Genomic DNA, 11,231 nt, shown 5'->3' with positions numbered 1-11,231 from the left:
GACGGGAAGTGGAGGTCAGGCGGGAGGATGCAGTGGATGATCGGGATGCCAGTGAGGGAGATCGACGGGAAGGGAGCAGTCGAGGTGGGATCTGGGAGGGATGGCAGTGAGGGGATCGGACGGGAGGATGAGGGAGGGAGGCATGCACAGGTGGATCTGGAGGGATGCATAGGGCGAACGGGAGGAGCGTGGGAGAAGGGACAGGCGAGGTGTGAGCGAGGATGCAGGGGCGAGATCTGGAGAGGGATTGATGCGCAGTGACTGGGGGCAGTGAGCCGGCGGGGAGGGATCAGTGCGAGGTGGGATCTGGATGACAGTGAGGGGATCGGACGGGGAGGGGGATTGCAAGTACGAGGTGGGATCTGGAGGGATGCAGTGAGAGGATCGACGGGGGAGGAGGGGAGGGCCGATGAGCGCATGGAGTGAGACGTGAGGGGATGGCGAAGGGATCAGCGCAGTGGGAATGTGGAGGATGCAGTGGAGGAGATCGGACGGGGAGGAAGGCAGGGCTAGAAGGAAGGTGCGCAGAGTCTCGGGGCGGGGCCGCCGGGGCAGCGGCGGACTCAGGAAGCCATGTCCCGGGCCGGGGGGGCGGTGCTGCCGGGCCGGGACCGCCCCCATCTCCCCGACGGTAGGCCGGGCCGGGCGCTGGGTTGGCCGGGCCGGGACGGCATGGCGGGCTCGGAGCGGAGCCCCCCTGCTCACTTACCGCCTGTGCAGCAGCACCTCGGTGGAGGAACCCGGGCGGGGCCGGCGCCGGCTCTCCGAAGCTGCCACACCTTGCCGTCGGCGTGGTGGTGCCACCCTGCCTCTCCATGTTCAGCGTGGTGCTGTTCCTGCGGCTCGGTGAGTCGGGGAGCCCCCCAGGGACCTCCCAGCGCCCCTCAGCCCGGCCCCCCAGGGACCTCCCAGCGCCCCTCAGCGACCTCCCTTCTCTCAGGCCCCCCTTCCACCATAGCCCCTCACTAACCCTCCAGTACTCCAGCGCCCCAGTTCATCTCCACACAGCCCCGAACCTGCTCATCCCACCCAGCTCCTGCAGCCCCCACTAACTTGCCGTCCCCTACACCTCTCCACTGTCCTACCAGCCCCCCAACCCCTCCCCCCCAGCTCCCCAGTAACAGCTTCTCCCCCTAGCCCCCGATAACCTGCCCAGTACCCAGTCCTCTGCACCAGGCTCTCAGTCCACATCCCCAAATCTGCGCTAACAGCGCCCGATATCCCTGACACCCCCATCCAAATCAGCAGCCTATGCCCAGTGTTCCTTGGCAGCAAAAGATCCTGCCTCAAGCCCAGGCCCTGTAAGACTCCGGCGCCTTTGCCCAGAGTTTAGGGAGCTGGGAGAATGAAGCCCAGAGCCAGCGGTGGGACGAGTGTGAGTTACCCTACGCCGCCTGGCTCTGTGGAGTTCCCTTGGGCCACCTGGACGGGTGGTGTGCCTAGGCGACTGGTGGGCTCCTGCTGAAGGAAAGCCCCCGGGTGTGTTCACGACCAGTGTGTGGGTGGGCACGGGCAGAGGAGTTCCCTTGTGCCACCTGGAAGGGCGGTGTGCCTAGGCAACTGGTGGGCTCCTGCTGGAGGAAAGCCCCTGGGTGTGTTCACGACCAGTGTGTGGGTGGGCACGGACAGAGGAGTTCCCTTGTGCCACCTGGAAGGGCGGTGTGCCTAGGCAACTGGTGGGCTCCTGCTGGAGGAAAGCCCCCGAGTGTGTTCACGACCAGTGTGTGGGTGGGCATGGGCAGAGGAGTTCCCTTGTGCCACCTGGAAGGGCGGTTTGCCTAGGCGACTCGTGGGCTCCTGCTGGAGGAAAGCCCCTGGGTGTGTTCACAACCAGTGTGTGGGTAGGCATGGGCAGAGGAGTTCCCTTGTGCCACCTGGAAGGGCGGTGTGCCTAGGCGACTGGTGGGCTCCTGCTGGAGGAAAGTCCCCGGGTGTGTTCATGACCAGTGTGTGGGTGGGCACAGGCAGAGGCGTGGGAACCTGCTGGAGACAGAGCCTGAAATTGCTGCCAAAGCTGGTGGCTGTGGAAGTGCCACCTGCTTGCAGCGCTGAGCTCCACTTTCCTGGTACAAATACAAACAAGAACTGAGAAAAGACAAAGCCCCAGAAACCTGGGTTTGTGCGGGGGGGCTGTGCTGAAATGAGCAGGCAGCAGCACCCTTTGGAGCCTTTCCAGCTGTTGCTGGGGAATGTGGAAGTAAAACTACTTTTCAGTTGCACTTTCTGGTTCCTGCATTTGGTTTTCGTGAAGTTTGAGGCTCAGGGACCTGCTGTGAACTTCTCCCAGCCCTTAATATTTAACTGAGGGAGTCAGTGTCTTCATGGAAATCCCACCCAGGCCTCTGTGCCATTTTCTCCCCCCCCCACACCCAATTCTAGGCGGATGCAAGTAGCTGGCGATCACGAACCAAGCTTGGTTGGCACCTGGGATGCCCCTGACAAGGGCAGAGACCCGCTGGCCTGCTGCAATCCCCTCTTAGGGAGTATCAGCCTCACATCTGTTGGGACCCCAGGGATGCCCAAAAGTGTTTTACTCCTGCTAGGGGCAGTTTTCGGCCCCTGGTGCTATGGGAGAGCAATCTGGAGACTGTTCCTCCGTTAGCACAGTCATCAGCTAAGGGGCTGCAGACCCCTGAGCCTGTGCAGATTCAGTCACTGGGTTGGGGTGTAAATCCAAGATATATGGCTGGATTCTGGCAGTGGAGGTGGCATGGGTGTAACCAAGGGCAGAATCAATCCTGCAGGAGCTGTTCGGTGGGTGACGCTGCCCCAGCCAGAGGGAGCCCAGCGCCGCTCTGGGAGCCCAGGCTGGTTTTGCAGGGCTGACTGTTAGAGAAAACATCCCTTTGCCTGTCACCTGAGCAGATCTGCTCCAGACGCACTGAGACCCAGTGAGGCTGAACCCACAATGCCTTGCATCCAGACTCACTGCTAGAGCTGCCCCCGCTGTGAACCTCTCCCCAGATTTGTGTGGCTTAAATCCAGCCTCCTGTATTCCTCACCCCTTCTGGACCCATCTTCCCCCAAAGATCCTGGGCTGCCCCACTCCTGTTCCTTCCACGCTGTGCTGCAAATCATTCCCTTCCGTGCCCTCTTCTTGCTCTGTCAAGCAGGTCGGCCAGCACTGCTGCCCCTGACTCCTCCTAGCCTCACTGGCTCCATTCATGCACACCCAGGGCATGGCTCTACTGGGGGGTTGACAGATCACTACCGGCAGGAGCCCCAGTGCAAGGCCCTATCAGCTTCTGGCATCTTTATCACCATGTCAGCTCCTGGAGCCTTAGCTAGGCTAGTATCAGAGGGGGAGCCGTGTTAGTCTGGATCTGTAAAAAGTGACAGAGTGGCACCTTATAGACCAACAGACCTATCAGAGCATGAGCTTTCGTGGGTGAATACGAAGTGGGTATTCAAAGTTTATGCTGCAATATGTCTGTCAGTCTATATAAGGTGCCACAGGACTCTACCGCTTTTAGCTAGACTAGGGCTTGATCCTCTGGTAGCACCTTCATCTAAGGGGGTGACTGTACCGCACTTGCTGTGGTGGGGGTGTGACGAAGTGGGACTGTTCTTAATGTTTCATCTGAATACTGTGTGGGTGCCTCAGTTTCCCCTATGCATTTTTAAGTCTCCAGCATGCATAAATGGCCGACACTCTGTCTCCTAGCAACAAATGGCCAGGGCCCTTCCCCACCTACAAGGGGATGGTTAAAGGTGAACAAAGAGATCAGGTGACCTCCTGGCCCGGGAAGGAGACAAAGACCAGAAAGGAGGGGCTGGAGAGGGTTTCAGTTTGGAGCTGGCGGGGGATGGGAAGTGAGGGCAGATGGGGGTGTCTGGCTCGCTGGCCCCAGAATGGACCCAGCTGAGGGGTCCCGTTCGCTGTACCTACAAGCTCTGTTTTAGACCCTGTTCCGGTCATCGAATAAACCTCTGTTTTACTGGCTGGCTGAGAGTCACGTCTGACTGCGGAGTGGGGGTGCAGGACCCAGTGGCTTTCCCAGGACCTCGCCTGGGCACACTCGCTGTGGGAAGCGCCCGGAGGGGCAGAGGATGCTGAATGCTCCGAGGTCAGACCCAGGATGTGAAGCCGTGTGAGCTTCTTGTCATAGAATCATAGAATATCAGAGTTGGAAGGGAGCTCAGGAGGTCGTCTAGTTCAACCCCCTGTCCTGCAGACAGTCTGCTCCAAGGGAGAGGAGGCTCCCCAAAGTCAGGACTGTGGGGAGCAGTTCCAGAGCATCGCCCGGGGACTCTGTGCCAGGGGATTCATCTATCTAGCTTGGATACTGGAGCAGAGAAGCCATAGCAGCGCGCGGTTCGGTATGGACTGTACCACGCGGAGCCCTGGGTAACTTCTCACTGAGCTGCCGCAGCTTTGCCACTGCTGTTCCACCCCCTAGCTGGATTAAAGCCAGGTTGGGTGTGTCTCACTCGAGCTGCCTGGGGACTGTGGTGTGGGCATTCCCTAAAAAACTCCGGCCTTCCCCAGGGCTGAGTTCTTCTTCCAAAACACTGGGACTGTATTAGCCCGTGTTCTCACCCCGTGCTGAGCCTTGGATTTGTAGGAAAACCCAGGCAGATGCATGAGTAATTTCCTGTGACACAGTCCTGCTGGCCGGGCAACCTGCAGTTCTGTTTACCTCTCTTACTGAGCGGCGAGGGGCTCCACGCTGTGAGCCCCGCTAGCTCCAGTTCTCTGGGGTTCTTCTCCTTCTCCTTTAGTTAGGTTCCTTAATCTGTTGTTTTGTGAGTGCGTTTCAAGCGCTTCCCACCAGTAATCATCAAAGCCCGATTTGGGTAGTTTGCTGTGGCCTGGGCAGGCCTGAGCCTCCAGCTTCTGCAGAACGGAAGCCTTAGAAGCTAGTTTCTAGCCTGTATTGTGGGAGAAGCTACGTGCGTGTGACTGGAGTGGGCTCCGGGAGTGAAATCAGCCACTTTCACGCTGCTGCCCTGGGGGAAGCCATGCCACTGACGAGAACTGGGTCAATTTCATGCTGTTGCTGGAGCCCAGCTGCAGAGATGCGGGGGGCTGATTTTGCAGCAGTGGCCTCTCATTTTGGGACTCCCAGGGCCTGTCTCTGATCTTGCCCACCCCAGCCGTACAGCGGAGTAGTCCCATTGGCTTCAGGAAGTTGTTTCTGGCTCCCACCAGTGTAGCCGAGTGGAGGAGGAGTGGGCCCCCCATGCCAGCTTGTCAGAGGGGCCAAGCGCTTGCTGGGCCTGCTTCGATGGGCACCGGTGGCAGTCAGGCCATTGTGTCTGAAGCTAGGCACCCAGAAGGGGAGCCCTCCCCCCCTGATTAGAAGCTGCATCTTGAAGTTTGATCCTGTGGCTTTACGGGTGCAGGAGAAGCCGGGGAGGAGAGGGAGGTGAGGATGGTGCCTCAGCACGGTGCAGCCCCTGGATGGTGCAGGCCAGCCCTTGTGCCTCGCACCGGCTTTGGCTTCTGGCAAGCAGGGTTCGTGGCTGTTAAATTCGTCAAGTCCTGTGCATCAAAGCCTTAAGTACAAGGGGGCCAGTGTACTTGGCTGGACCATCTGCTGCCCTGCATCCTGGGATGGCGGCACCGGGAGCGCTCACCATCCCGTGTCTCTGTCCTAGGAGGATGGGAGCCAGCGCCTTCGTCATGGGCCTTTGCCGCTGCGGAGCAACTCAGTACGTGCCAGAGCCCAGCCGGGGCAGCCTGCACAGCGAGGCACCATGGCCTGCTGCTTCCCCTTTGGGCCATGGGGGGCTCCTGTCTGGGTCACTCGCTGCATCTGCCTGGCTGCCTCAGCCCGATGTGGCTTTGGTTTTACTTTCATCATCTCCAGAGCTTGGGGGAGCCTTTCTAGTGAAGTGTAGCGTAAAGTTGGCCTTACGTCCTCTGCCCCGGCGCTCCGTCTATCCAGGCAGCTGGCAGACGCCGTGGTAATGGGCATTAAGAGGGAGCCAGCACGTGGGAGAAGGAGAGATCTAAGCTGCTGATTGCTCTGCACCATCTTGCTCTGCTCCCCAGCCATGGAGGGATGAACCCGTCCTGACTGCCAGGTGCCCCCCCTTCCGTCACTTCCCAAGCCAGCTCCCTCCCACTCTCCTGGCCACTCCTCTGCACGGTCTCCTCCGAGTCCTCTCTGCTGGGGTGCCTGGCGCTCTACGAGCAATTAAAGGGCCAAGCCCCGGCCCCAAGGAGGTCACAGTCTTAATAGCAGGGTACCAGAGCATGCTTGGGGAGGGGAGCCCTGCTCCTGAGTGGTCCAGGTCTTGCACTGTGGCTTGCTTGGCCTGTTCGGTAACCGGTCCATGGCCCCTGATGACTTCCTGGGGGCGGCAGGGATAGAACTCGGCTCCCCCTGCTCCAGAAGCTCTGTCCTCTGCCTCTGGAGCAAAGGGAGAGTCTCTGAGAGCGGCATGGGGCCTATGATGCCACTCTGGTGTGCAGTTCTGAGTCCATCCAGCAGAGGGCAGTGATGCTCTCCCTTTCACACTGATTATTGCAACAGGTGCTCTGGACATGGTACTTTTCAGCCTGTGTTGTGCAAACAGTAACTACACACCAGCACCCCTGCCCAGAGAACCAGGCCAATGGGTTGCCGGGCCGCCCTTGCTAGGCCAGGCCTCTGTCACAGCTCACATTCCTCTCCCTGTCAGATCTCAAACTGGGGCATTACTCCTGGGAGGAGCATCCTGGCTGGAGCCAATTGGGTCGGGGGAGCAATCTTGGCCCAATTTGGGAGGGAAGGGGAAGCGATCCGGGCCCAATTTGGGACGGGAGGGGGAGCGATCCTGGCCCAATTTGGGTAGGGGTGGGGGGAGTGATCTTGGTCCAGGTGTTTTTTTTTTGGGGTGGGGTGGGGAAGGGAGTTATCCCAGGCCCCATGGAGAAGACCCGACTGAATTGATCTCTCCTCTCCCTGATGTCTCTGAGTTCTTGCTGACTCTCTGTGCAGAAATGACACAGCCCAGGCAAGCCCTCCCCCCACCCCTTTCCTCTTCCGCTCCTTGGCCCAAGTGCCCAGCATGGCCATGGCCTCTCTTCCTGGCTGGAGTCTCCAGGCCCTTTCCTGGGGGTGGGGGTGATTCACCTGGATCCCTTGGCAGGCTGGGTTGCCCTGGGCTGTGGGACGGGGCTGTCAGCAAAGGCTCATCCGGCCTGACGCCTTCCATCTCTTGGTCTACGCAGGCAGCGGGGCTCTCGGGCGCTTGGCGGCGTTCTCGTGATCCCGCAAACTGCCCTGCCAGGGCCCAGCCTTTCCAGTGGGTGTTTACAGTCAGTGCTGATGGGTCTAGTTCCACCCCCGGCCCCTCTGCACCGGCCTTTGGGGACGCCCACGCCGTGGAAGCCACATAACTAGAACATCAGAATGGCCCCACTGGGTCAGCCCAATGATCCATCTAGCCCTGTGTCCTGCCCTCCGACAGAGGCTGGTGCCAGGTGCCCCAGAGGGAACGAACAGAACAGGGCGATCATTGACTGACCCATTCCCTGTTGCCCCCTCCCAGCTTCTGGCAGTCAGTGGCTAGGGACACCCGAAGCATGAGGTTACCTCCCTGGCTAACAGCCATTGGTGGACCCGTCCTCCATGAATTTATCTAGTTCTCTTTTGAACACTGCTACAGTTTGGCCTTCACGGCATCCCCTGGCAGTTAGTTCCACAGGTTGACTGTGCTTTGTGTGAAGAAATACTTCCTTTTGGTTGTTTGAAACCTGCTGCCTGTTAATTTCTTTGGGTGACCCTTGGTTCTTGTGTTATGAGGAGAAAATAACGCTTCCTTATTGAGAGAGGCTGGGCGCAGGCAGCCACAGGCATTTGAAACCTGCCGTTCAGAGCTGCAACGTGAAAAGCCCTCTCTCACCTGGCGCAGCGCAGTAGCCACGCTTAGTGGAGCTGCAGCCGAGATCCCCCCAAAGGGCTGGCTTGGAGGGAGCCGAAGGCTGATGCCACAATGCCTGGAAGTTAGAGCTCTCTCTCCACTCTGACCTGCTCCTGGGGTGGATTTGTGCTGGGGATGCCCGTCCCATCTCCTCCCGGTGGGTCAGCGGTGCCTGTCCTGTTTGCCTGCTCTCATTCAGGGGCTTTGTCCACTGCTCGTTATGCTTTTTGGTGCGTAGCTAAAGCTGACAGGCTGCTGGGTGGGTAGGAGAGGGCGTGGCATCGCTCACCCGCTTTATGCCCATCCTAGTTCTCTGTGGAACAGGCACTTCCTGCATCCCCCAGGACGAGCCTGGGTGCGCTGGGTTCCTCATGAGGCGGTGGTTCTCTCCTTCCTTTGCTCCGTCTGGCGCTGTTCTGCGAATGCAGCCTGGGGGCACATGGTGTCTGGTTTTGCCTGGTCCTGTTAACCTGGGCTCTCTGCCCATACGTGAGACCCATGGAGACAGTGACCCGAGTCCAGGGAGTCTCACTTTGCTGTTCCACTGGAGCAGCTGGCTGTTTCCCTGCAGTGATTCCCTCTCGGCCACTGCCCACGGTGCCCAGAGGTAGCTGGTACCAGCAGGAGCAGCCCTGGGGCTGCAGGTAGCTGGGCTGGTGTTGTCCTTCCCCAGCGTAGGAAAGCGAAACCTCCAAGAGCTGTGTCTGGGATGGGGGGGAGGGTGGCAGAATGACAGGAGGGGATCAGGCGGGGAGGGCAGCGACTGCTCCCTCCCAGCAGCCCCATGGGAGCTGCCCCTCCCTCACACCCACTAGGGGCCAGGCACTTAGCAGCCACCGAATGGCCATGGGGGCAGGGGGAGGCCAGGCCAGTGCCCCGGTGGGCAGCTTGGTACGCTGGCCTCCCCTCATCACCCTAGGCATTGTTCCTAGGCTGGAGGCTGGATTCCTCCCTGCTCCGGCTCTGCCCTTCACGGGTGCTGTTCCTCGCCCCCCGCCCGTGCTGTCTCAAGGCTCTCCCTGCCCGTGGGGCTGAGTGTTGTTTTAATCCCCTAGTGCTTAACGTTAAGCCCCTTGTGCCGCAGTGTGGGGGCTCTGCTCATTGCTCTTTTCCCTGGAGCGTAGCAGCTGGAGCTGCACAGTGGGGACGGGCGCTCGGTCTCCCAGCACCCCAAGCCTCTAGCAGGTCCCCCACTGGTTTCTAGCAGCGCAGGGGGAGCAGGCCCAAGGAGGGCAGGTTCTTGAGGTGGGGGGACACTCCTTCTCCCTGGCCTGCCCAGGGCTACTGTGCCATGTCCCCCATCCTTGTTCTTGGGGGGCGGGGGCATGCTGGGCCCCATCACGCAGGGCTGGGCTGGCTTCACAAGGAGCAGTTGGCTGGCAGGAGGCGGGGGCTCTGTGCCACGTTTCCCCTTCCCCTTACTTCCCCACTCTGCCGGCAGGGTTTGTGGTGGGCCAGGCCGGCTTGTATGAGGCGCTGGGCATGTTCGTGGTGGCCTATGTCATCATCGGCATGACGGTGCTGTCGGTGTGCGCCATCTCCACCAACGGGGCGCTGGACGCCGGCGGAGCCTACTGTATCCTTCCCTGGCACCCCTGCCCTGGCGCTTCCCTTCTCTCGGCAGCCCATCTGGCCCGGATCCCCTTGGTCTGGGTCTGTGGGGTAGCAGCCTGGCCCGGCAGAGCTGGTCCCCTGGCATGCACTTGGGGGGAGGGCGAGCTCCGGGGGTCCACAGACAGACCAAAATCCCCACAGCCTGTGCCCCTGGCTGGCAGCCGTGTGCCCTGGGGAAGGGTCAGGCTGTGCTCGTTTGCCAACCAGAGGCTTTGCTTTGCTGCACTCACCCATCTTCCCAGCATGTGCCCCCTTCCCAGCTGGGCTGTGGCCTCAGGGACCCGGCCCTGTGGTCCCGCGGGGAAGGGGAAATCCTCACCAGCGTTAACTGGAAGTGCCTTAGAAAAGGGAAGCTGAGGGCCCTAGATTCCCACCCTGCTCACCACAGCCAGCTGGGAACTGATCCAGGTCACTAAGGATATGCTACGCCCCAGACCAGCTGCTGTGCTGGGCACAGGGACACCTGCCTCCCACACACATCCTGTGCCATGGGCCAGCTCCTGCCATGTAATCAGGACACAGTGGGCTGGCACCAGGACCTGGCCCTACAGAGCACCTCCCCGGGCTCCCACAGGCCAGGGGGCTGGCAGAAGCTGCTGAAGCTGGGATCCCCCCGAGCCCTTGGTGTTCCTTGACCCTGGCGCAGACATGATCAGCCGCGCACTCGGCCCCGAGTTTGGGGGCAGCATCGGGATCATGTTCTTCCTGGCCAACGTCTGTGGCAGTGCCCTGTACATCCTGGGGCTGGTGGAGGCCATCATCGACATCTTCGGGGTCCCGCTGGGTAAGTGGGGTCCCCCTCCCCTCATCCCCAACAGCCCAGCTTGTCTGCCTGGTCACTTCCTCCTCCACCGCCTTCCCCAGGATGGGCCCATCTGACCCTGGCTCCAGCCCGCAGGTTGTGCCAGTGCCCAGGGTGGGTGGGCTGGAGGCAGCGCTCCCCTGCCAGAGCTGAGGTAGGGGCATCCCCTGGGGTTCATGGGCCTTGATATGGGGCTGCAGTTCCCCACATAGCCAGAGAGCGAGCCAGGGAGGGGGCAGGGCCGCTGGCTTGGCTGCTGTTACCCCAGGAAACTGCCCGCGAACCGCTCTGCTCCTGGAGGAAGGGGACCTTGCCTGTACAGTGAGAGCAGGGGCCTTGGACACCTGGGTCCCTGCCCAGCTCTGTCACTGGCTCCCTCCCTGACTTTGGGTGAGGCCCTGCCTTGCTCTGCGCCTCAGTTTCCCCCTTTCCAGGAATGGTCCTGCCCCACCCAGCATGGCAGGGCCTGGCCCTCAGGACTCTGTGTAGGGAGTGTGGGGGGCTCAGTCTGGTGCCCAGGTGGGCACAGCAGAAAGCTGGCACTGATTGGCCCCCCCACTGGCAGCCCCAGCAGAGGCCTGCGCTTCCGTCCCAAGGCAGGGGGTGTGTGCGGAGCTGCCCTCACGCCATGGCCCCTTAACCCGCCCTGTCTCCCAGCAGGTCATACCATGGGCAGCAGCTTCCAGGTCCTGCCCCGCAGCTACTGGTACGAGCTGCTGTATGGCACGGCCCTGCTGCTGGTCTGCCTGCTGGTCTGCCTGGTGGGCGCCTCCATCTACGCCAAGGCCACCTTCCTCATCTTCCTCATCGTCATGCTGGTGCTGGTCACCGTCTTCGTCAGCTTCTTTGCCGTGGGCCCCACCGTGGTGCCGCTGCTGCTGCCGGAGGGCAACGGCTCCCTCGCCATCAATGGCTCCTTCACTGGCTTCCGGCTTGACACCCTGCGGGGCAACCTGGCAGG

General features: G+C 61.0%; 1 protein-coding gene across 1 annotated transcript in view; it reads left to right on the top strand.

Annotated features, from left to right (window-relative positions):
• Positions 1 to 672: 672 nt before the first annotated feature.
• LOC116838580 (solute carrier family 12 member 9-like) overlaps positions 673 to 11,231 on the top strand; it is a 49,332-nt gene continuing 38,773 nt past the window's right edge. Inside the window, 6 exon segments of the mRNA XM_075068348.1 lie at positions 673 to 693; positions 695 to 741; positions 743 to 846; positions 9,296 to 9,430; positions 10,115 to 10,252; positions 10,931 to 11,222. Coding sequence (XP_074924449.1) covers positions 673 to 693; positions 695 to 741; positions 743 to 846; positions 9,296 to 9,430; positions 10,115 to 10,252; positions 10,931 to 11,222 — 737 coding nt within the window.

This window comes from Chelonoidis abingdonii, chromosome 8 (genome assembly GCF_003597395.2).
Source record: "Chelonoidis abingdonii isolate Lonesome George chromosome 8, CheloAbing_2.0, whole genome shotgun sequence".
NCBI classification, from domain to species: Eukaryota; Metazoa; Chordata; order Testudines; family Testudinidae; genus Chelonoidis; species Chelonoidis abingdonii.
Note: the sequence above shows the minus strand (reverse complement) of the source record. Positions and strands in the feature narration are given on the sequence as shown.